The sequence below is a fragment of the Varroa destructor genome, unplaced genomic scaffold (assembly GCF_002443255.2).
Source record: "Varroa destructor unplaced genomic scaffold, Vdes_3.0 BEIS01000007.1, whole genome shotgun sequence".
Lineage (NCBI taxonomy): Eukaryota > Metazoa > Arthropoda > Arachnida > Mesostigmata > Varroidae > Varroa > Varroa destructor.
This window is the reverse complement of record NW_019211460.1, coordinates 7250971-7277902: the sequence shown is the minus strand read 5'-3', so window position 1 is coordinate 7277902 and position 26932 is coordinate 7250971. Positions and strand designations below refer to the sequence as shown.

Below are 26932 nucleotides of genomic sequence, written 5' to 3'. Positions count from 1 at the left end.
CGTCACTGATGTTCGCTGCGGCATACCGCACCGAGACACTTCGATGCAAACATGGATACGCGCCGAGCAGGTCGTGAAAAGTCATCGGAGGCGCGCTGTTGCAGTTATCCCACATAATATGCGATTGTCTTCCGTGAGTACTATATAAGAAAACATGGGAAGGTCTAGTAATAAAAACCAAATCTACTGTGCGTGTAAGCTACTGATTGGTTGTATAGCGTTTGAACGCACGAGTTTACTCTTGCATACAGCCTGATAAAATCAGGTAGGTCAATCATCTCGCATTGTAGGCTAAAACTTTATAATATATATATTGTGAATTAGTTAAATAGGTACGAAGAGTAATGTGACAAGCAAATGTAATGGTTGTAAGGCTGAATATTTGTGTTGTTTTCTACATACTACTGCATTTTGAACTGAAAAATTTTTGAGTAAGCCCATTGTTTGTTTGAAAAGCCTCTACATCAATCTATAAACGTATGTTTCATGAAACAGTCGTATGAACTGCACATTTTGTTAGAGCAGGTGTAATCGATTAACGCTGTGCACAAACCTTATATTCTCTAAGCGGTATGCTTGATTCTATACGCTTAACAGGTTTTCACTGATGTCACATAATCAGATGACCGGCGTCGTGCAGCATCTATACAGACGACCACCGCAATAGGCCTCTATAGAATAAAACCTTAATATCAAATTGAACGTTCTGGTAGGACAAGGCGTAAGGGGGCTCGCATATTATTATGTGCCTTATTAGGCGTAATTGCATGCGGTATTCCATCTCCAATGCGGAAATCCGTATACGCGATTACGCGATACGGGATATAGCGAGCAAGAGACTGCAAGCAGATATCTAGTCTGTTAAATCGTATATAGGCCTGCTCCTATGGGATAGCACAAGCTACGGAGTAAGACCCAAAGGCGAAAGAACAGAAACGACCTGATAACCAGTCGGATCAAAGTTTCTTCCTCTATAGTCTATGATTGTACTATGATGTACGTGGCAATGTATCTAGCGAACTGCCGGAACAACCACGCTGGTGACACCAGCAGCAACAGCAGCAGTGATGGACTTTGCAGCACTGACCGATCCATGCATCGCCCACTCTCCTTGCTTGGTCTTCCGGCTGACGTATTTGTGTCGCTGGACGCTCCTTGATAGCCGTAGAACAAAAGCGTTATGCGAAGTTAATGTTAAACGTATTATCTATGTGTGGCATATGGCGCAAAACAGATTATGTATGTGTGGCGTACGACGCGAAACAGATCACTTAAAGTCGATGTAAAGTTGAATTTTCTATTAATCGATTAATTTGAGGTAAACATTATTTTCAGTACGTCAATGGTAGTAAACGAAGACCTGTAAAGTACGTTATATCCTTCTGAGCTGGAGGGATATTATTAAAAACAAGTATTTTACGTATTGCCACAAGCTGGCAAAAAAAAGTACAAAGTTTAACGATTTTGTGAAATTTACAAGTATAAGACCCCATTAATTCGCATATGCACATCAAGATTAAAACCGAAAACCTTCTGGTTCCAAGTGTCTACCACAGTTGTCTACATTATATTACGGACGATGTAGACAACAGCGCGTAATCAATGATTATTATATTTAATAGTCACCGTTTAAACATCAGTAGCAATTCTTTGGCTTTAAATTTAGTTGCGTCTAAGAGGGCTCGTAATGGAAATGGTGAAAATGCATTCGATGGTCCCGGCAATACCACTGATAATGTCCCCAGTTCTCCCCATAATGACTGGGTCCACGAGACACGTATTGACTCTAATCCGTAGTATTACTTGCCATCTAAGCTGTATTGCAATGAAAAGTGCTCGACTGATCAAGCAGCGGCTATGAAAGAAATGCATTTGGCAGACAGCGGTTGATTAGAGATATTACGAACGGAAATGGAAAATCGCTATATACGATTAGCCTAAACTTCAAGAGCACACAATCTAGGTTTTCGCGGATTACCTCTGCTAAGGTCCATTTTGAAATCTAGATCTATTGACGAGAACCTTGGTAGAGAAACTTATACCATTTATGTTCGTAACTTGTGCGGGCCAAGACAGATACGCACATCGTCAACTGAAACCGCCCCGCAGAGCATTACTTCTCATGAAGCACAAGTGAAAAACTTTATTCGATCTATATTTGCCCCTTGAGCAACGAGCGATCGCTAATCTCTAGGCTAAAGCTATTACGTGATACGTCACAAGACCGTAACGCTAATTAAGGGTTTTCGTTTAAAAATTAAATTCTAGCTTAAAATTATGTGTGTATATATGTTTTGGAGTTGGATGTGTGTATGTCCGGTGTGAGTGTATGTGTGTGTATTCCAGTTTTGCAGAAAGGGGGGTTGCGCTAATCGACGTCAGGTGATGGCGACCAATAAAAGCGCTGTCGATGGCATCAACCCGGCAGATGATTTTCCGCCAGTGAGACCATCTATAACGACATCGTTGACGCTTTCGACAATACTTTTCACGGCCTTCAGTAACCATACGCTGCTACCTACTATCGACCTTGTTTCGATGCCACATTTGCTAGCTTTATAGTACCGGTCTGGCAGCCATAGAAAACACACCGTTATATACACACACACACCCAGACGCACACACACACACACACACACACAAAGAAAGCTATCTGTCAACTTTGTCTAGCATTATGAACGCTTTCTTTATGTAACTGAGGATAAAGATCGAAGAAGAGCACTAGAATAGCAGGCAGTTTCTATACTTTCAGCTGCCTCTTGAACGCAGTCTAGCCTTGTGCAATGTTCTTACCGAAGTACGTTGTGTACTACAACGAAGGCTTGATGCGTAAATGTCCTAATTATTATTGAATTAATAATTATATGACAAAAAAAAACCTGTATGCAATTTGTAACTTCGCATTTTGCCTTGAGACTTTTTCTTTTACCTTGCGATCAAAATATTTCAGCTTGTACACGTCTCACTCACCCTATTATTAAGCCGTCCATGGTAGCATCGTAAGCATAGCTACTATTCACAATGATCTCTTTGAAGAGAACCCAACTATTAAATATCATATACACAATGTATAGATATGTATATATGCACCCTAGGATTCATAATGAACGGGCGTAAGGTGAACAGATACTACACTGGTTCTAACGTCGCCGGTACGTGTTACCAACTACCATGTTAACATCGGTTAATCCTCCCCCGTGTTCTCTCTTCCTCCCCTTCGAATCCTAGCAAAACTGAAAATTTTTCTTAGCAGCGATATTCGGAGGTAATCACAGCCGACAAACATGAGGAGCCACTTGTAGAGTGAATACATGGTCTCCCGCGTGGACTTGATCGAATTGGTTGGTCAACAATAAGGCCGAGTATAACTGTTACAGCTAAAAACGAGAAATGCTATCTTATCGGATGCATAGGCCTGGAAAGGCCCGAGTTAGCTATAGTGGGGGAAACTAGATGCAATAATGATCCTTAATTGATCTGAGGATTGCTGCTTCATACTATAGTGTAGCATACAGGGCAGAACCTAGATACCGCAAATCGGTATAACAGTACGAATAGCTGCCATGTGAACGTGCAGACAAGCTTGACCTGACATTCATCATTCATCCTACTACTCCGTCGTCTTGCGATGTTAGTAGGATAATGGATCGCGGTTAAACGTGGCTTATCGTGCCTAGATATGGGACACTCCCATCTTACTATAAGATTTCTTACAACCTTCCACTCAACTACAATATCAATAGATCAATATAAGCAAGTAAATCAAGGAATGTCTTCTTACACCTTTAGGAACACTTTGCAGTATAAAGATTTTGCTATAGAAAGAGAATATTTGATATTGGCTTTACTGGATGCGATGCACTGCTAGCACGCAGTTCGAGTACGTCATGTTCATGGGGAAAACTTCTTAAAATTGTTGAACTGATTGAATACTGACAATAGACTACAGACGCGTGCGCTATGAAACTTTACGACGAATAACACTTTCCCTCCGCCATGTCTTGCTTAGATATATGTTATTTGCGTTACAAGCAGTAAACTTAACATTATTGCTAAGAATATCGGCCGTCCACGCTATATAGTCATCCGTATACGTTCTCCGATTTTGCACTCGGATGATCAACATACATGAATAGCAAATGCACGATTTTTATCTTGCTATTTCACTCAAAAAAAATTTATCTTTTCCCTCCTCACCCCTTTCAATCATGTGTCACCTGCCCCATATGTACGGCACTAGATAATGATCTAGCGGCAGCAGGTGCGTGAGTTTACGAGGTGACGCATCAAACGTCATTGGGAGGTACTCCGGAAGGAATGGCAGCAACACGAGAAATACGCGCCAATTCATTTGAACGTCATATCATCTATGTGATTATCTGCGAAAACATAGGGGTCACTATGCCCTATATGGCGCTAGGGGGTTCTAGGAGTACTAACCAAGTACCAATAGTCCTTCGCAACGTTTAAGGACACGCACAGACAACCAGTACAAAAGGACGAACCACTGCAGCCGCGGCGGCGGCGGCGGCAGAAATATGAACCGGTGCGGTCGCGTCACCGTTGTAGTAGTAGCAGACGTAGATACAGCAGCGATAGCTGCGAAGAATTACGAGAATAGGCGCGACAACGCAGCATCGGCGCCGAACTTATGCGGCGCCGCCGTTACTCAAACTGAAGACTTCACGGGGCGGCGAACCTAATTCAAAAAATGAAATTCTTCATTTCGCTGGCTTTTCGTTTCAGCCATTTTACTGGCCGCCGCCGCCACCAACAGCAACAAACTCGAACAAGCACACACTCTCGAAATCTCCAAAACCTTTGGCGAAGTGAGTCTCAGCTCACTTCACTCATGCAATCGTATTATTCATAGGCCATTGAAAATAGTAGCCAGGCGGCACAGAGGCTTGAAGGGCGCACACATGACCTTTTTCATGCATGAGTGATAGTGAAACACCAACAATATCATTAACAGGCAACAGCATTTACGGTGGTATCATTAACAACGGCACCAGCTGTAGTAGAACAGCCGATACTGCGGCAGGTGGCGGGACGACAACTAATGATGACGCACAAGCAGCAAATCATACCTCCTATCTCAATCGCAGCAGTTAGCAATACATCGACACCACTATATCACCGCCTCAGCCTGCCACTGTTGCCGGTGCTCCTACTCTTAACTTCCGCTACTCGTATGACTTACAGCGAGCGACCACCCGCTCCAAACTTCTTATGAAACAGACCGACAGCCATGGCAACAGGGCAAGTCTGAATGAACATTAGAAATGCCACTATTGCTAGAATATCAGCTGCAACAGCAGCGGCAGCAACGACAGTAAGCGCGATCACGGCTAACTACGCGAAAGCAAAGGAGAACTGCACGCTGATGCTCACTGATGACGGTTGTATCGTAGTGGTTGACGTGGCGGTGGCGGGTAGTGGATGGTAGGAGCGCCACCGGCCGCTTTCGTTTCCCGCTCTGTTACTGACCGTAGTTGTAGTTGTCGTCATCGCTAACAAGACGCAGCGAACACCGCTGAGCCGCCGAACTGCTACCTGCAACAGCAGCTGCTACACTCCTACTACTGCCACAAAGGGGCAGGGGATCCGCGTGATAACTGGCCGCTGCCAGGACCGTCGTCAGACAAAACGACGAGTTGAACAATCACAAAGGAAGCGTCGCACGGGCAGCCGCTATAGGAGTGGCGGTGGCGGTGAAGGGCGACGCTAACGCCGACGCTACTGGCTGCGCGGGTTAGCTATGCTTCACAAGCTGCACAAACAATTGACCAGGCAAGTCCGTATATAGAACACGCATCCCCACCGATAGGTACACAGCCAGGTCGCGTGATTCTGTCAGGACAAAAACACATCAGAAGAAGAAAACAGCTGCGGCGAGTGATCACTTTCGCAACAACTACTGTTACGATGTTGTTTTTCCCTGGTTGCTTAGAACGCCGTTCGTAGGCGACGCCGTGGTTGTCTTCTCTGCGGCCTGTCAGGAAGCCGGCACGAGAGCGATACTTCGAGAGAAAACAGGAGCAGTTGCCAGTGCCGCTAGCTGCACTGTGGCCTTCAAAGATGGTAGACGCTACAGTTGCGGGCTTCCTGGTAAAAGGCAGGGCGATCCACGCAGCGATGGCACCACCGTCGGCATCAGCTTCAAGTGGTATAGCGCCAAAACGCAAGAACACACCGAGCCGTCGCACTACCTCTACAACACCTTGCTCTCGTCCGACGTACAGGCCACGATGACGAGCACCAGTCGCAATCGGTCGATATCTGCGGAGCGAGTGAATCGTCACATTTGCTTCACCCCCTTGATAATTTCATAGGAAAAAGTCGGTCGCACATTGCGGCCGATGCCGCTTCAACGATGGTGAAACGATGGTTGGCGATAATACGCAATCGGTACCGTTCTGGAAGGGCATCATCTCTTTCATACGTTCGCGTGGTCCGATATGTACGCACTACACCGTATAGGAGCGGCAGTAGTCCTACACAGAGCGTCGTAGCTCACCTAGTTTTATGGAAAGCACAGCGCCGCCAATGTAACTAGGAAACATCCCATGCGTCATGGTTACCATCTTCTAATTGTTATAGGAATATTTCAGCAATACTAATGATTGCTCTTTCTTGCCCTGCGTCCGGTCTATCTCAGATCCTATATTTTCGCGGCCAGACAAGTGCCGCAAGTGGTGGATGTCTCTGTTATAGGAAAGATGCGCAGTAGAGAACGCAGCGCTTGTTAGCCCAATTAACCCAAAGCACCGCTATTCAAACAATACTTAATATTCTATACAAATGTTCAAAGGCATATTGCAGCGTTTTGTGTATAAAAGTATAACCTGTGTTCGAGTTCTAGAATTCGTGTGTATTTTTTTGTATATTGTCTGTGATTCTGAATATTAAACAAAGAATCATTTGACGGTAGCCCGCGAGACACCTGAAGTAGTGGTTGGATCTTTGATCGTCTACTATCTACTTATCGTCGTTGCTGCTAGCGGTATCGAAACGGAGTTCTGACACAAACATATATATATGTATATATATATATATATATATACGATAAGACAAATGCATTGCTAAATAGGGCTGATGGTTGATTGTCTGCCACAGCTGTTGCCCTCGCTTTTAAACGCATTGTCTCTCTGCTGTCACTAGTGCTGTTCGAACGATCGTTGTCCCATCTCCCCTTCACCCTTTACCTCTACCCCGTTCCCCACTTTCGGAGCTCTCGGCCACCCTTACGACTCAGTTCCTTTCTTTGGTTAAGTCGACTCCCGCTTTGCTGGTTCATTCGGTTCTCTCCTGACTCACTCGGCCGGAGCATTCACCCCAGCGGGAGCGATGGTGGCGGATCCTCGCTACCGCCGCAGCGGCCACCCCGTTGGCGCCATTTTGAGCAGTCCCTTACAAGAGCTAAGCGGATTTTGGCTCGGGTGCGAGACTATGGTTCGCTGGTCGATCACCATCTTGAGAATCCGTCACCCCATAACCTGTAAAGCATCACGTCGTCCGAGGCTGACAAAATAGGTTTGTCGCGCGCTGTACATATGGCAACGATATACTATATAGTATTCTGACGCACTCGCACCAACGACCATTGTCAATGCTGCGTGTACAGCTTCTCCCGTGAAACAATTGACAATAATACGTTTTGCGGCCTTCACACTCTCTCGTTAGCTTTGGCTAAGTCCGGCGCTGGTGTCGCTGTTCCTATCGTCGTGAGCGCGCTAGAAAAACCAACGATCATGCGGCCTGCATGTTGGCTGGCCAAGTAACTCATTTCTGTGGCGGCGAAACGATGCAATAAGAATCTGCAAAAGCTCACTACATACCGTACAGATTGACAAGCACAGCGAGACTGGCACAGCAAAGTGGCATTACTCGTCGTACTATACGAACTTTAGGAGTAGGGGTGTCTGCACGGCGTAGGGCGAGCGACGGACGGACGGACGCATGGACGAACGAACGGAGCATTTCTGTGGCAGCAAGACCATGATCAGCTCATGTTGCTGCTGCTTCTGTCGTTTGTTGCGTCGCGAGTTCAGCTGCCGCTACCACTGCTGCTGCTGACAACGATCACTGTTCGCTCGCGCTTGGCCCGACTTGCTACCATTTCTATGGGAAGCCACCACTACGGAGCGCGCTAGGGCGGGCAACGAACAAAGTAGTAGCATCATTTAATACGCAGCGTTGCTACCGGATAGAATATGAACAGCGAACGGTTACATTGTTTTATTCGGCAGGTGCTAGCTTGTTATTGTTGCCATCGTCGTCGTCGTCGCCATCTAATATCAATTCCTGAAAGCGATCGGTCACAAGAACAGCACGAGCAATACGGGCATTCCTATCCGCCTGTCCTGGTGAATGCGCTGTATGGCGTTTCTATCTAGTTGCTGCTATGTAGAAAATTGGCAGCGCGCGATGACCGCACTACCGCACCGACTCTCGGCTGTTGGCGCGCGCTTCGCTTCTTTACTGATACACTCACACATCCAACTCACCGGAGACGGACAAACCAACCTAGCGCCCTGCCATAAGACGCGTGCGTTAAGACGACCCGCTCCGACGCAAGATAAATCAACTCATCGAAAAGTACGCTACCATCCCACTTTACGAACCCGTTGGCGGAATGCGCAGGCGCCATTTGGTGTGCTCGATAGCACAACGCGACCGCTAGAATGGCGGGACGAAATCGCGCCACGCAGGTTTTGCCGGCCGCCCACAGGTTGTTGACATGCCGGTCAGCATTCGATTTTTATGAAATACTTGAAATTTTGAAAAGTTTTTGCGCGCGTCTGATCCAGAAAAAATCCATAATTCAATTCACAGCAAGAATTATGGCCGAAATCGAATTTCAGATAAAATGCGATCCTACATGAAACCCGTAGAAAACCAAAAAAATCTCACATGATTTTAATGTCAACATGATCTCTGAGCATCGGAGAGATAAGTTCAGTAGTAAAATCGAATAAACTCACCAAATTTCAGTCAAAAACAGCATAAATCGAGGCATTTTCGGTGACAGTGGCGCCCCCACCGCCAGGTCGAGGGAGAGGGCTGACTGAGGCGCGGGTAGCTCTCACGGCGTTAGCTTTCACTCGAGCACCGGCCGCCGATCGGACAGGATCTTCTCGTGTCTTTACGCAGCTGCAGCGCACAAGCAACAACAACAACTTACAGTCGTCATCATGCCGGCCACCCGTTCTCGTCAGAGGTATGTGTGTTTCTTTGTTTGTGACGATTTCCCCGCACCTTGCCAATGTCGTGTACGCCGTTGTCGCCGTGATTCTAGGTGATTTTTAAGCTGCGCCGCGAAATGCCGGTACACCAGTTCTGGCAATATAGGTTCGAATCGACAACCGACTAACGACCGACCTGAGTGCCTGTGACAACGAGCTTTGGCTGTAACAGCTAACTTGCTGTTGTCCAGCTCGTGGCTCTCCTTGTGTGGTGTCCTAAAAACGCTGTGAGTTCAGGAGGCAACATTCCCCTGCCTGTGTCACGTTTTTAACACGCCCGTTTAGTGGCGCTAGCCAGCCATCGCAATTGCGCTGCTACACCGCGTCGCTACCGGTTGATCGACAGACAACAACGAACGGCCGCTTGTTTTTCTAGCCAATTCCTTGTACGTACAATATAGTAATAAATGTTCTGGTAAGTTTTTGTTTGTGTTGACCGACGACGATAACAGGAGATCTGTATTCTCTGGCCCGCTTCCGTTCCCTTCCCTTTTTCCACTACCACCACCACAACCACCACCATCATCACCACCACCCCCTTTTGAGCAGGCTTACTGCGTAGCCTATGGCTAGAGCTGGTTGTTTAGCGAGTTATTGCATGATGCTAACGTTAGGGCTACGAGAGACGTACGGGTGAATTCTAGCTGGTTCGGCGAGTGGCCTAGCCAACTAGAGTGGACTACCGACTCGACTAACCAGTTCCCTCTTTGTTTGGGGGGGGGGGGGGGGCACGTTGGAGAAAGATTGGCGCCAAGCGGACGTGGGGGAGGGGGCGTGAGTTTCCCTACAGCAGCGACAGCAGCAGCAGAATCCATCGTTCGTTTATTCGTTCGCTTGTCTGTCTGTCTGTCTGTCTGCCTGTCTGCCTGCCTGCCTGCCTGCCTGCCTGCCTGGGTGCTCCATGGCGGCGCGGCGCGGCGTAGCGCCAATAGCATCAGCGGCAACTGCTGCTAGCCGTTCTGATGTTAAATTCTGCTCAGGAAGAAATTGGATGCTTGTTGTTCCATTTGTAGTCGCCAGTATCGGTAAACCAGTGGCTCTGGAGGTATGAGCAACGTGTATATCTATGCGCGTATGGTAAAAAGCCTTAAAAACAGTACGAATCGTAATGAAAGGGGGTCATTTTTGTGGGGGTAGGGGGGCGGATATCAATCAGGCTTATGTGCCATAAGTCTTTCATGCGTAGGAAGTGGCACTGCGTGGTATTGCATTCGTTCGTTTTTCCGTTGAAAATGACATAAGACATTCATCAGTATACAGTGACAGACGTGAATAATTATCGTATCTTTGTGTAAATGCTTGCGCACTTGATGTGTATTGCTCGTCCTGTCCGTACTGGCAGTTAATTCCAAAATGATTTGAATTCCACAGCAGCTTCGTTTTGCCGTAATACACTATTTTTGTGCGACTTAACTTTAATAAAGTTGTCGGTTAGACTTATGGTTCACTCCCTCGTTGTTAGGATAATCATTTACATACAATAATTAGTACTGAGAATAGCTTGATAGCGTAGGTATGTTTTTAACAAATTTTCCCGCCATATTTTGCTTTGTACCCACATGCCGACCCCGAAGCCTGTCCCGGTGCCCCTGCGATGCTACCACAACTTCGTCCTCTCTACGCCTTTATTCATCCCGTCCCCCCAACCTTCCACTATTTGCTCCTTACCTCCCCCTGTATGCTTTTCTCGATAGTGTTTTTTAGTACCTATAATTACTGAAGTTAATGCAGCGTCACGCGGGCAAGTCCCCGTGACGTATTAATGTCACTTTTAATTCAAGCTTTTTATATGTCACTTTTAACTTATTTATTCGAGAGGGAGTCTGATTAGTGATTATTACATAGATTCCAGTAAATTCGCGATAAGTCATTAATCGTTGAACTGATCAGTTAAGTGCACTACTGAGTGTTATGAGGAGACTTCATTTACACACCGGTTCGTTCACATTTTTGCCCCTGAATTCTTCGTTGTTCCCCATTTGGTGGGGCAACGCGAGTCAGACTGAGCTTTTATCATGTTTTTTGTATTCGCGAGTGATGGCGAGGACCAGTTCAGTCGTCGTCGTCGTCGTCGTCTTGGCATTGGCCAAAAGAATCCATAGAACACGGCGACGGTGTGATTGGTGATGCGCCTCCGCTTACCGCCTGCGACTGCGGCCTCGGTTGCCCGCCCGGTGGTCGCCACCGGGCGGTGGTACCAGGTGGGCGAACGATCTGCCGCCGGCGTCGCTGCTTCAACTAGCAGTAGTAATGGTTATTGTTGGTATAGCATGGTATGGCATAACGCTATCACTTGCAGCTTTTATTGCCTGCTGCGGTTGAGGCTGCTGGCCAGCGACCGGCGCCGCTGGCGCCATCGCGAACCGCCGTGGTTAAGCCGCTGCAATACCAGCGACAGCTTCGCCAACGGTGGCAGCTATAGCCGCTTGGTTAGCTTTGGCTGCTGATGCAGCAGCAGCAGCAGCGCACAGCGTGCCTGCTGCTCTGTCTGTGCCTCCCTCTTCGCTTGGCGCGCTCCGTTCGCTCGTAATCCAAGATGGCCGTCGTCTGTTATGGTTCTACGCGGCGAGCTGAAGGCGTCCGGAGCGGCGTGAGCCAATCGAAGAGCTATAGCAGCAGTAGAACGGCGGTAACGATAGGCGCTACTGGTGGTAGTGGTGGCGACGACAGTGGTCGTTGCGCCGCGTGCTATACAGCAAAGGTATATGATGATATGGCCACGACGCCTATGATGATGATAATGCCGTTGCTTCTCTTGCCCCTCCCGCCAGTGCTGCTTCCTCGTTGCCAATGCTGGTGTTGTTGTGATGGTGATGTGCGTGGAGCAACAGCTACTGGTAGCTGGCCGGTGGCAAGCGACGCAATTTCATTGCCGCGACGTTACCTGGCTCATTAATGTTTGGCTGCCTTGTCCATGTTGCGTTGTCGCAGTCGTTTTTCGGTGTCTGGGTCTGTCGACCGTTCGGCAGTAGGGCGGACCTTCCGCGGCTACCTGTGCCGTTCACAGCCAACAGAAATGGTACTAGAATCGGCTAGACGAGGTCAATATCCGTCGTCTATGCTTCTATCCGGCATTCTGCTCCGCTATGCACCTCGCCAGCGGATGGGCAGCCAACAACTACAGCTGTATCCATGACTCTGCGAAACCTCAAAAACGAGCCTGTTTTCTTTCCTTTATTGCTGGGTCAGTTGTCGTTTCGCTCATATTTCGACATCATCGCAGCATCATCAAAAAGCTAGCAGAAGAGGAAGAGTAGACTTTTGTTTCACAGCAATTCAGTGACTGCCGCCATCGATCGGAGTCTTTCTCAATACCCGCAACAGTAGTAGAAGTAGCACTGGTCGCGCTGCTGCTTCGCTTTTGTCGTCGGTTCGTGGAGAAAAGCTCGAGCATATCAGAGGCAGCGGCGACGACAGTACCAACAACTGAAGGACGCAGAGCTGAAGATAGTGAGAGGTCACGGCGACTGCATTTATTTTGCAGTGAACGTAGTTTTGCTTGCGAACGTTCTCCTAACCCTGCCGCCACTACGGTACCACTAGGCAACGGAAGTTGCGGCTGCGACGCGACTGAACCTTTTCTTGCTGATACGCAATGATAGTTTTGCGGTTTTCATATCAGCGCGGACATAGGGGCGCGGACGAGAGGACGGTCATTTAGGCGGTTTTCTTCTACAACCGTTTGTTCCGAGAGTCACTGCTGTTCTTGCTATTAATCACAAGTGAGCGACCTATATAGATTTTGCCGTTTTCCTTGTTTGTCGCGTACTCATGCTGAAGAAAATGATGCGTGACGAGGTACTTCTTTAATTTAGAGTACTAAAAATATTAAAACAAACCTAATGCTTATCAACGACATACAAGCTAATTCCTTATATTTACGTTGGTTTGTTAGAAAATACTTGGCACTTAATTACTTGTTTGTGCATCAGACATTCGATTCCGGATTTAGCTAACCCGCTTCGTCCTGCTCTTTTTGCGTTCCCTCAGCACTGAGAAGCCCGTTGAAGAGGTTCCGACCGAGCCCACTAAGGTTGGAGACGAGGCCGCCGAGGAGGTGAAACCCGCTGACGTCGAAGCCAAGGACGTCGCTGAGGCAACCGAGGCCGATAAGGACAAGGAGCCCTCATCGACGGAGGAGAGCAAGGAGGCCGAGGCAGCTAAGGAGAACGGCGAAGATAAGGACACCGTTGATGACGCCGAAGACGACGACGAAGATGATGAGGCTGATGAGGCTGACGACGCCGTCGAAGGCGACAAAGAGGAAACCAACGGCGATGCTGCAGAAATTGGCGATGGTGACAAGCGCCCCGCATCTGGCGACAGCGAGGATGCCTCGCCGGCTAAAAAACTGAAGCCCGATGAAGAGGCCAGCGAGGATTCGACACCAGCCGCCGAAGCCGCCGCTGCCGCCGATGATGCCTAAACAGTACCAACATCAAGCGTTTACCTACATACACAAGACAAAAGACAACATTTGACACACACACATCTGACATACCACTATTCCTCTAATGGAACACACTGTAGGCGGTCGTCATGTATTAATGTAATAATTATCAAGTGAGCACACACAAGCGTCTCCTTCCCTCAGAAACTTTAAATCAGTAATAACCTTTCGCAGCGATATCTGCGTTGTAGAGCCAAATACCATCTGCGTTATCATGATTCACAGAGATAACGATAATACCAATGACGTCCTGTAGAAAAAATAACGGTTAGGAACTTCATCACACAGACACAAACTTTGCCGAAGTCGTCTTTATTAGTAAGACAAACACACAGACTAATAGAAGGAATACACAGAAGTTAATTTCTAAAAAAAAAAAAGCTCCCTCGGATCCTAGTCTCATCTTTGCCTTCTTTATATACATATATAATACGTTAACACATTACGCCCGCTCCTACAGTGTATATTTATATATATACATGTAAAAGATTGCCGATTGTGAAATAATAATAATACTAACGCGCATGTCTAGGAGCCCGAAGAAGTTACGAAGAACAGGTGACGAGGGGGAGAGTTTGAACGATTAACTAAAATTAATTAAAGCGAGCAACAAACACGAGTGTTAAAATGATGAGTGCTGTAGGATGAAGGATGGACTAAGAGGTGGAGGAGACGGTGATGAAGATATTATGATATTAATGAGCTAGTAGTATTGTGAAGGTTAAAATAATGTAACACACTATTATTCATGATACACGTACATAATATACAGACGAACATCATACGGACATTCGGATGGTTCGGGTCGGGCTATCAAAGCCCTATTTAGAACCTGACGACAGTCAACATTTACACGACGGACGAAGAACGCAGGAACGCGCTTCAGACGACGATGGTAATAATAATGATTATGATTATGATATTGCAAAAGGAAAAGGAATAGAAAAGGAAATCAAGAACGCGACAATGATGACGACGACGATGACGACGACAACGACGACGACGAGGAGAAATGTGTAAGGCGGTAATTTATTCTTTTTCGCTCGGCGTGTGCCGCCCGCGTGTCCGACGCCGACGTGCACGGGGCACTGTTCATTGTGCTGACTAAAGCAGGTTCCGCTAGGTGGCGTGGAGGGCGGCCCCCTTTGTACATTCGTTTGTTCTCTCACTACTACAATACACCACCATAAAGAATACCGCAACCACCACTGCTAAGGACCATAATTACTAACAGGAACAACGACGACGACGACGACGACCACATCAACAATAACGACCGTCAACAAGAACAACGAACATCATAAACCAGGCAACAAAAATAACAACCGTAATATGATCTACTATTGAAGAGCTACTGTACTACAACTATCAGTTATCGCTTCACTAAAACACTTTCGAAAAATGAACACCAGCTATATATTATATGGAGAACAACGAAATCTACAACTCTAAAAACACAAATATCGGCATTGGCAATAAAAGGCGGCGAGAAAATGTGTCCGACAACAGCAACGAGTACACAGTTCATGTCGTCTATTAAAACCTTCTTCAGCCAGACAGTTTTTCTAAAATCGGCGGGAATATATCAACGATGGCTTCAGCTGCCGAAATCGACAAAGACCGGCAACGATTGCGTCGATACTATTATAATTATTATTGCTATTATAATTACCATAATGACTGAACCATATTTGCTATATGATTGACTACAAAGACCAGTCAGTCTCAATGAGAAAAATCGCAATGTTGAGCATCTCGTTTCGGCCCCGTCACTCGCAATGCCTAATTACTCTGGGCGAGCTCTGAAAAGAGTGAACTACGAGACCACCTTGAATGAAGTACAACTATCGCCTGTCGATTTTATAGGAGCATGGCTTCTCATCGTTGTGGCATCGATGCTGGAAGGCGGCGGTGTGACGCATGCGCTCTGCCATCGCTTAAGAGATTCAGGCGAGCGGAAGTTTAATCACTGATTACATTGGCGAGGCCGAGCGAAACGACAGAACAGGAATAACGAAGTAGTTGTTAGCTGGTGTTTGTCGAGAAAAACGACCCATGTAAATGACTGAGGACGAAATGACTGAAGATATTTTACGAAGCCGTGTGCGTCTTGGGCTAACACGTTATATTCTCTAGCGGAGGTTAGTATCGACCTACGGTTGCCAGGTTTATGCACTTCACTACCATTTCTGTATGCGCACCTTATTGTGGAATATTGTCGTCGTTGACGCGCCGCTTCACGGGAAGTTTTTCCCGTGGAAAAGCACATCTTGCTCCGGTACACTTCACGGGGCTCATGTCCTGTGCGTGTGGTTAGGATTCGATTCGGTGGAACGACGACGCTCGACTCTCAACATAAACCGCGAGAGAGGAGATTGTCCATTGACCAATCAAGTAGGGTGGCTGCTGGTAGACATCATCATGTATAAAATACAGATAAAGAAGAGAAAGCCCTATCCTCCCACCCCGCGCGAGCTTCGGGGTGGCCGGCGGGTCAGTACACAACTGTATAAATAAATAAAAAAAAACAATACGTCTTTTCTATTATGTAGTTTGGAGTTATGCCTACATACGATAGGTGGGTTCGAGAAGGATGATGTATTTATTGTATGTCGGAAGACCACATGGTGACTGAAGCTGCGTGGTTTTACATACGCGAGAACACATTCGAGTCTAAAGCTTTACGGTTGAGAATAGAAGGTGAGGTAATTATAACGTCAGTCATGAATAATACATGTCCATTATCACGTTAGTAAAAACGCAAATTTAGAAGATGCAGTAAAAACTGATTAGAAATGTCCCGTTAAGAAGTATAGGTTGTTTCGAGTACCCAAGGATTCAAGGACAATGGAGAAGTAGAATGTTATGCCCTAGACGGATATAGATAAAAAGGTATTATAAGTGAATGTTTTGATAGATCAATTGTTCTAGTGGCGATGTTCAAGATGGGGACACCTTCGCTGTGCCATGTGATTGGCCTAAATAGAAGTTACTTGGTGTCCTTAGAATTATTGGTGTGCTTTATAGTAATCTTTGATCGGTTCTCCCAGCTTATATGATAATTTTCAAAATTAATTCTTTAATCATACATTATCATAGACCGAACATCAGTAGGATGTATTCCGATAATTTTGGTGATAAGGGTATAAATGTATTTTTTAAAATAAGTGGTTAAGTAAGTACTAATGTCTGATTGAAATAATGCACCATACGCATTCATGATATATAGAAGAAAAGTAACTAACGGCTTTGTACCAATCCGTGAGCTTCATGGTGATATTTAACTCATATGTACAGAACCGGATATTAAATATATATAAAGCTTTTTCTTACAATTATGCTTAGAACTGACATTTATTTCAAAAAGTGGCATTTTTTCTTTTTTTTTTTTATATCGAAGCTTTTTTCATATTTCTTAACAAAATCCAAGGTCTCTACCTGCGTATTTAAAAAAAAACGAAGTAGCATCTTGATTTTTTTAATCTATTGAGTCGGTGAATTAGTGTCCGCATTTTGCATGCAAGGGTCAATTTACGCAAATCTTAATTCATACCTGTCATGAGAACTTGGTATGCAATCTAATAAATCTTTCAGTTTTATGAAAATTAAACTTAATATGTATACAAACCTGAATTAATTTGCTCAAGGCTAAGGCAATTGGAAACAGGACTTAATTTAAAAAAAGAAGAATATACGCATGACTTAATGATTTTTGATAAAACTTCAATGAAGTAACAACGATAGTCTTCTGAGCCACTGCGATCGATCAATGTTTGATAATAATAACATATACGTATTTTTAAAGTCAACTCAAAAAGTGCCTTCATTCGAAGGTATCTGTATCCTATTGCCGGAACCTTCATCCTTCGTATAATAATAATAACCACAATATAATATATAATGTTCATATGTAAGAATCCAACGTCCAAGAATATACGGTAAGCCAAGACAGACTTTTCGAATCTTTGAACTATCGCATTGTCTTTTCGTATAAATATTTAAGATGTATATCGTTGTATGCATTTAATTATTGTTATCATCAAATTGCGGTCACTTTTAATTGACACTGATATTGAGATTTTTAGGCCGCTACAAAAATAAACCTAATGTTTCAAATTAAAAATTGTTTGTCAGGATTATTATTAATATTACTACTACTATTTATGATCTCGGCCTTTATCAACGTACTTTCAATAAGTCGATGATTTCTTTTGTGTTTGTTTGTCAGGAACTTCGGCACTATATCGATGATTTCGTCGAATGTGTAAATCTCCTAAAGATGATTGTTACAGGATTCTTGAAATCTAATTTTGATACGAAAACATTCTCGGGAAGAAAAATAATTTGATTGGTTGCTTCTTGACTCGATTATAATATATCCATATGCGATCCTTACATTATGGGCAAGCCATCCTTCAAGGTTCTGTCAAAATAAGATGTTTAAGTAGCGAATATTTACACATGGGTCTTGAACAACAGACACACAGTTATCGATATTAAATATGTGCTCACAACTACTTCAACGGACATGATCTTTTCAATTCACACTGGACAATTGACGTTTTGTGAGCGTTTCCTGTTTTCTACATTCCTAATTGAACGTTAATGAACGAGAACCTGTTGGAAACTACACAGAGAAAAATCAGATATTTACGTTTTCTTGGGTACTGGCGTGGGTAATAAGTAATACATTATTTATTACGGATTTATTATGACAGATGCGTCCTAATAGTGCAAATAATTCCATTTGATACATTTACATAGAGTATAGCATTTTTACTGTTGCGTCTTGAAGTTGCCGAACGTACTAAATAAAGTATTACTTACACAGAAGGTATTTCGAAATTTCGACGTAGCTCTATGTAAATTATGTCCGAGATACATTAATTTAATTTAATAATTAATACAGTAATACATATGGATATTTCACGTTCATCAAGCTGTTTTGCTTCAACCTTTTGTGATCTGCTAGGAATATGGCCAACGTTATTTGAGTAGGGTTATACATACGATGATGATATCAAGCTGTGGCCGCGCGCTTTTGCTTAGATGGGTTTGTTTTGATGCAGATAGTTCAGTTTAACTTCTCGCATTATTTTTGCAAGCGATCTACCGAGTCCTATTAGAAAGAGAAGTAATTGTCCTGCCATCAACCCACCCTATCGTTTCAAAGTATGTCTCACTAATATCGCAAGCATGGTTCTAAGGGTGCGCTTAGTTCAACCAAACCAGATTATGTACCAAATATTTTCGCCAGTTTGATCATACGGTAAGATTTTTAATCTCGTATTTTCATTGTATATATAGTTATCACTTCAAACGGGTTCAGACTCAGCGTCCAGTCGTGGGTGAATAATCTAGCAAACCCATTCTACACAATATTTATTATAACGATTGAAACATAAATATTGTTTAAATATTTTCTTATATGGTATGAGATATCAAAACGCTAATGCACTTGCAATAGGTGGTAATTAAAAAGGAACTATTATACAAACGATTTCTAGTAAAAAAAAAAATAAACTCGTATTACTTTTTTGCTTAACAGAAAAGACAAATTTAGTCTGGTACCATATGAATAACAATGTCTATAATATTGACTATATACGGATAGGCAAAAACAACCTTTCGAAACCCCAGCAGTTTTTAGAAACCCTTTTGATTTCTCGCTTTAAACATATTTGGACGTATGATACTCGCTTGACTGAAATATTTTTAGCTTATCCAACTTTTATCACGTACCTCTGTACGCGACTACTACTAGTACCATTAAAATAGACTGTATAATTGTAAACGAGTTTTCTTCTATGTTCTTGTCGACCAGTTTCTATTTTCACTTTGTAATTTTGTTGTACTTCGACTTACACCTCCGATGGCTAGAGACGACTGGTTAGCGAATTTTCAATTTTAGATTTTAATGACGATAATATAAAAACGTCGCCGTTATTTTATGATCACCCACAAAAAATGGTGGAAACAGTTTCACGGTGGTCTCGATATGTGCACAAACACATCGAAAGCCTCATGAGTAAGTACAGCACTCAAAAATATAATACTCATTGGAATAATCACCAGAGAAAATCGCTCTGTTTAGCGTCTTGCTAAATTTGGCATGCTGAAAAGGGACACAGCAATAGAAATAACTGCAATTTCTTTACAGTAAATCAGCGTGTCATTCTTTTCGGGGTTTGCATTTAAAGAATTTGGTATAAGCTTAACGCACGGCAAACAATAAATATTTTAAATTTTGATTGAGTTTGGTCGATTTGAATAGACAGCTATGAAATACCTAGATCACCCAAGAAACCTACGTATGACGGGCAAAAACTCTTAAATAGATAAGCACTGCAAAGGAAATCTTAACCACCACATCATTTAAAGAAATGTAGACTCATATAGACGTGTATATCGAAATTTCTCAGTCTTTCAATCCTTTCAAATTTCTCAAAAAATTTCTTTTTCAAAAAAACGGTAGCAAAGTGGGTCAGAGCTTGACATTAGGATTTTTTATGGTTTTGCGGTGGATTTCGGTCGTTCACACGACTGCCATTATTATTCGACATGGGAGAGGCTGATGAATTGACAGAACACAACAATCAATTAAATAACGCACTAATTTATAAAAAGACTTGCCCAGTTGGAAAGGATGCACGTAAATCATTCGAACACGATTAAGCTAAGGGTTTTCACGAAATCTCGTGGTCTGGACATATATACGTGTATACATAGTGATTCTGCAAAAAATTATTGTAATTTATGCTAATCGCATAGTTATATTTAAATAGCATGCGTACTAATAATACTGTATTGCATGTTTGACCCCATCGTTCGAAGAGCTATCGGCTTTTACTGAAATTATCGATGTTAACAGTGGGTTCTCTCAATCCCAGAACAAAAACAACATTTTCAAATTATCTGTTCTATATTCCCAAGCTGCGTAGAAACATCTCATAAATTAAGAATATTTGCTTGTTTCTAAAAATCGTACTCCAACAGTACAGGCATAGTGTAAAATCACGCTTAAGCAATAGAACTACTTTCTTTACAAATAAGCATCAATACATACGATTAATTGAGATCCTCAAAAAGACATCACTGTGATTTATATAGAGTAACGATTGTTTATTCTTTCATATCGCAGCACTGTCCATCTGCAAAACGCTTTCCCCTCACATAACTAATATAATGTAATGAATCTTTGCAAATTTGAAGTTATTGCCTAGCCTTTATAACTTTTCTGATATATGTTTCAGAAAAGTTATAAAGAATGTCTTATGTATATAACGCATGCTCCCAATGGCATGTCATGAGAACAATTAAGACTTTTACTAGCAGAAAATGTTAACTTTTGACTGTAACGGCTTAATGTGTTGAATTTCTTTGCTACTTGCTATTTGATGTTTTGCACTTTCGAATACAACATTCACCCTATTCACAATCGAATTCACGTTTGTACGATAGATATTTATGCTACTTTTAGCTCTTCTTGTGTTTTCTTATAGATAGTTGAACGAATAAGTCTTCGCCGTCGCATGATTCTAGCACGAAGTCGCTCAGAGAGACTCGAAGAATGCTTTTTAGCTATTGTATTTTTTCTAAGCATTTGCTTGCTTATCTCCCAGTTCTTAGCTCTGCTATCTCCATAGTAATGCGATTCCTTCATTTCCTTAACCATTTTTTTGCTTTGACATTTTTATTTGCTTCTTATACTCATACATTAATTTCGATTCTACATTGCATTTGGGTCACTTGTTCAACTAAACACGTGCTACTCTTACAGCCTTTTCTCACGTTGCATGCTCATAAGTCATTCGCTGACATTGCCCCTTGTAGTTGCTTACTTTATGCTTTCCCAGTGATTATAATTCTAGTAAACATATTTAGGCTATTGCATAAACAGGGGCAAGCACTATATTTTCTTCTAGAATTAGTGCATGGTGCATCATCTGCTCACGAAAGGAAATATGCCTTTGTGTATATAACGCTATACTATATAACTCTAGACAGGTGAGAAACGAGAATCTTGCAGGACACTTTTGGCATTTTGTTTGTTATTTGTTATATTGACACCGAGGTATCGATTTAAGTTAAATGATGATGATAGGGTTGAAGCCGTGATGTCAGCAGTATCATGCAAATCCCACAAAACAAAGCACCCACTTATTATTGCAGACACATGTCTACAAATTATAGGCTGTATAGTAAAAGTCATTGCGCTAACTTCTCTGTCATTAATAAACGACATTCTAACTTTTTTTTAAGTCAGATAGAACACATAATTACGATATCTGTAAAATATGAATTATCTTGACGTATTTTGAGTCATATCATGTAGATTAAATTGGAGAAAACGTAGCACATAATTAAGCGGTATTTATGATTTAGTTTTTATTTATTTTTTCTTTATAAATATGAGAAAAACTCGAAACAAAATACCGTTTCAGAACAAAGTACGGTTGCATGAACTGTTTCTTGGTTTATTTGAAACTAATATTATTAATTACTATTTATTAGGCAACGAACAAAACGTAACGAATTCGGGGGAAGGACATTGGAAAATATGTATATATTAAGGCGCTCACCACTCATCCATGTGACAAGACAAGTTAGTGTTAGTAGGATTCGAAATGGTTATGAAACGTCGGCTTCGTTATGTATCAAATTCTACTCAATGTCCTCTTTTTTTTCTTTCTAGTAATAGTAACAATGCAAAAAACTACATCAGCTTCTAAAATCGTTCCTTTACGTATATATATATAATCGCTGAAGTGTTTACGCTCATTCGTTTTTGTCCTTTCGCTCTTTCTCGCTTTTTTATGTAGGTTCTTATTATCTTTATTATATCTACTTTTGTAATGCTTAGGTCCGTAGTAATAATAGTAGCAGCAATAATATATATATATATATATATATATATATACTGGAGATAATTAGAGAAAACACATGAACGTATATTTGTGTGTGTCTCCTCTGTGGCCTCAGTTTTTTGAGCCTGTGCTCGAAAATCGGACAAATGCAAAATATGAACAACTTCTATTTGCTACGATGTTAGTCTCATGTTTCCCACTTCTTTCCTACAAAGCTTCGTCTGACGAAGCTCAACAGGGTTTTTTTTAAGTTTCGCATGTTAACGTAGGCTTTCGCGCAGTAGGTCAATCCTACACCGTCGCGTTTAAGGGAAAGCTAAGAGAAACTTCTCCTAACATTTTAAAACGACTGCTGGGTACAAACTTTTCATTGCACTTGTTCATTTTGTATCCCGTTCCCTCGACGCGTTCATATAAATATGTGAATCCGTCTATTGTATGCTTATGAATATCTGCGCGCGCATGTGTGTTTGCATTTAAACACTGATTACATAAAACTACTACAGTCATGGTACAACTGGTTAAAATATTCATCCACCAACATTTTTGCATACCAAGCTCCACGACTGTCACGTTTAGATAATTATTCTCATGATGTTATCCGAACAATTGCAAAACTCAAATACTGGTCGATAACACGCATATCATAAACACAGCCGTGGTTTTAAGGATCCTGCCATTTTGTTTTTTCGTAGTGATTGCTTCATTTCTCAAATAAAACTGACTAAAAAAATAATAAAGAAGACTAAAAAAAAAGTGAAAAAGAAAAAATCTATTTTTTCCGCTGATTGTACTAATATTAATTAGATGCGATAATCATTTCACAAGACAATTGACAACCATCACGTTTGACGCTGTCTGACGGACTATCATCACCAAACGACGTTGCGTAATTTTGCGCATTCGTTTTCGTCATTTACAATACCTGCCTAAAATTATTTGCCTCGTTTAGTGTCATCGCATCTCTACGGAGAACTATATTTCGGCCGTGGTATTTGTTGCCATTAATGCGCAATGGATAAGTCTAACAAAGTCGTACGTCGAAGTGTGCTATTCAGTCGTCTATAAGAGTCCATATGTAACCATGCGGGTAATAAAAACTCAGGTGGATGTCGTTTCCAACAGGATTATACAGTACAATAAATGTTGCCAATTTATCATACATTCGACAGGAGCTCATCTTTCTTGGGGTGCCTCCGCAATGCCACGCAGACGATAAGGGACTAGAAAGAGTAAATCAACATTAATTTCGCAATTGATTATTCAAATAAGCAACGACGTTGATATGATTGCAGTTAAAATTTGGTTCGCTTGGTAATAGTAAGCTAGCTTATATTCGCTCCTGTCGATACTGTTGCAGTGTTGTTAGAAGAAAAAACGCTAAAACCCGAAAGTTTATTTTCTGTGGCTCGATGATTCCTTCTTGTCGTCGTCGTCTTCGAACTCAGGCTTAGTACGCCGCTTCTCATAGATGAAGATAATCGTGCACAGGATTGCCACCTCGGCGCAAATTCCTACACATGCAGACGTCGCGAAAAATTAAGCACAAATAAGTTAATACAAAAATACCGACGGGATGACGTGTTAGATTGAACAGAATAGATCATACATTTAACGGTAATTACATCTCCTAAAAGTCCACACTTCATAATCGATAATTCTAAGCTAATATATTATATGGCCTGTGTGGTTCTGATAGAACGTGTTCAATAATACAAATTTTAGTAGTTACATTATTCATGACACAGGTAAATTATTATTTGATTAGGAGGAAACTATTTAAGACGCCAACTTCTTTGTTACCAGCCTAATTATTTTTGCCCTTGTAGGATACATGTACAGATGTAACTGATGTGCATACCAAGGAATGGCCAAAGGGCTGCATATTTGTCCTTCACCCTGACATTGATCTCCACTTCAGTTGTGACATTCAGCGATGTAGCCTGGCATACGTACCTGGCAAGAAACGACAGTCATTAATAAAAAAAATTAAATGTATTTTATTCATTCCATTAGTGATCATATGCGCGGATTTATTAAGCCTAATTATTTTGGATTAAAAGCTGTTTGGAAAAAGTGACAGCTGTTTGTCTCCAAACAGGTTCACAAAAAATACGCGTACTTTCCCTTGTCCGAATATTGAAGATTTCGAATGATGAGTTTGGCATCTTTTACACTGTCGATATCTTGCTTCTCCATTCGCTCATCCATTATAAGAGGCTCCCCGTCTACAGAAACAATTAGTAAACAGAAAGTATTAGCGGTACTTTTTAAGAATCGTCAATTTACTCAGATGTGCTTTTTACGTTGATTATAAATATCTATCAATAAATGTATAATAAAATTGAACCGGAGTCTATTGCAAGTTTAAAGAAGAAGTGCTGCTGACTATCCTAGTAGCTGCGTCTTTGTCCGAAAATGTCATGCCTCTTGACAAACTACAAAACCTAGCATGCCGTTTCGTTTCTGTGAGGTGAAATCATTGTTATTTTACCTTTAAGCCATTTAATTGTTGGAGTCGGGGAACCACGGGCCTTGCAAGTCAGCGTCAGGGGATCACCTTGGACCTGATTTTTTGAGCGTTCCACATGTTCCAACGTGGGATACATAAGCACCTGCAAAATATAAAATAAACAACTCAGTGAGTGAATTGAGGAGAACTGGTTTGTATTAATTACTAATATTTAAAATATTTTTTTCTACAAAGTAACATTTACGTTAGTGATTAAAAGGTTCGAAGTGTTACTTTCGTTCTAACTCGTATTACCTATTTATGCAGCCATAAAAGGCCATTCTTGCCAATATCTGCTGCTGATAAAGAAATCTTGTACACATAGTGCGTAAAGTAAGCTGTTGTTTGCCGTTTTCGTATGACTCAACCTCAGCTACTCCCAAAATTTTCATGCCGTACAAAGATCCTACATATAATACGAGGATCGGTATTTATGTTTCATGACATGTTTATACATGTGAAACTTCTTGTGACCCATTTACCCGAAGCGTGGCTTCCTCTCCTCGTAGTTTACACTTGTAGTTTCCTGCATCATCAACATTACAATCTTCAACGGTCAACACCGAGGCCGTACCGGTAGTCTGCAAATAACACACATATGAATGCACTTTTTTTTTGATTTAGCATTTACAGAGGCAGCATAAAACAGATTAAAGCTTTCCAAATGTTCTCAGTATAAGAAAACTGACGGGTGCCTATAGTAGTGAATAGGAAGTATGCCGTTATGTAAACTTATACTGCGCACGAACTTTTTAGTATCAATTAAAAAAATGTTCGGTCGATTTTTGAGGTTGACTGCGCAGTAGAGCTTGTATTGAGGCTATTAAGTAATCGCAGCATACTTTAACTAGGTACTGCAATGAGGATATTAGTCTGTCACGACGCCTGTAGCTTTAACATTAAGGGGTTAAGTTTTTGGATCTTTTGCCAGAGTGACGCCTCAGAGTGGCTGTTGAAAGTGATATGCGCTTACGTGAAAAGTCTCTTGCTTGTGAAGTTAAGAATCCACTGAAATTCTTAAATGACTATAGAAATAAACCATTGAATTAAAATATTTTCGAATGCTTTTGCAATTCAACACTGTTCAGGTTAAATAATTAATTTGTAGTACGAAACCCACTAGAGGAAAGTTTGTCGGAAACTCGAACCATGGACTTTATGAGACGTGTATATGCATATACGATATAAACGATTCTTCTTGATAAACAATCTAACAGGTTGTTTGTAAATAAATATTTGTGAAATGATTATGCGTTCCGTTGCATGCATATTCTACAATGGCACCCAATTAACTTGCTTCGATGCAAAAATACAATAAAACTTTATTCATCTTCACTAGTAGTAGTCAAAGATCTTTTTGAGAACTAATATAAATACAATCAACAATACAATATCCCAATATCAGAAAGAGTATATAGAGCCACTTAAAACCATTTGCACTCGTTGTTCCTCGTAGCATCAGAAGCAAAAAAAACTCCATCAATCTCTGTGAATCTTCGCTCCTTGTTTCTAAGGCTTGTTTTAAAGTCTTTCATGGCTGGGAGTTTAAAGCGACGGCGTAGGTTTTCGAGCAACTGTAGCGGATCGGTTAAGACATACACAAGGTTCTAACGCGACCTAATTTTTCGAAATACTCCACTGTGAAGTTCTCTTAAATGATGCGTATCTAATACATTGCGATCGGAGCTATTGTGAGGTGGAACATGATGAAAACCGCTGCAAGGGACAAGCGCTGAGGCGACTTGATTCACCAATACAGCCAGTACTGCCTTCTTGCATTTTTGGTGATGTGCGGAACGAAGTTTGCATTGCTCGAGCAACCCAAATTACGGAAACCGATTCACATAAGTAAGAA

The 26932-nt window shown here is 42.3% G+C and overlaps 2 protein-coding genes across 4 annotated transcripts in view; one reads left to right on the top strand and one right to left on the bottom strand.

Annotated features, from left to right (window-relative positions):
* The first annotated feature begins 9062 nt into the window (after positions 1 to 9062).
* LOC111254965 (uncharacterized) lies at positions 9063 to 16229 on the top strand. Its single transcript, XM_022816477.2, has 2 exons — positions 9063 to 9223; positions 13239 to 16229. The coding sequence occupies exons 1-2, from the start codon at positions 9198 to 9200 to the stop codon at positions 13672 to 13674; spliced, it is 462 nt and encodes a 153-aa protein (XP_022672212.1). The 5' UTR covers positions 9063 to 9197; the 3' UTR covers positions 13675 to 16229.
* Positions 16230 to 21356: 5127 nt separating this feature from the next.
* The window catches only part of LOC111254962 (basigin-like), a 28285-nt gene continuing 22709 nt past the window's right edge, over positions 21357 to 26932 (bottom strand). For all 3 annotated transcript variants that reach the window (XM_022816471.2, XM_022816473.2, XM_022816472.2), the window contains 5 exons: positions 25560 to 25658; positions 25060 to 25180; positions 24688 to 24793; positions 24427 to 24521; positions 21357 to 24079 (listed from right to left, as the gene is read on the bottom strand). In XM_022816471.2, coding sequence (XP_022672206.1) covers positions 23961 to 24079; positions 24427 to 24521; positions 24688 to 24793; positions 25060 to 25180; positions 25560 to 25658 — 540 coding nt within the window. In that variant the 3' untranslated portion in view covers positions 21357 to 23960. The remainder of the gene's footprint in view (positions 24080 to 24426; positions 24522 to 24687; positions 24794 to 25059; positions 25181 to 25559; positions 25659 to 26932) is intronic.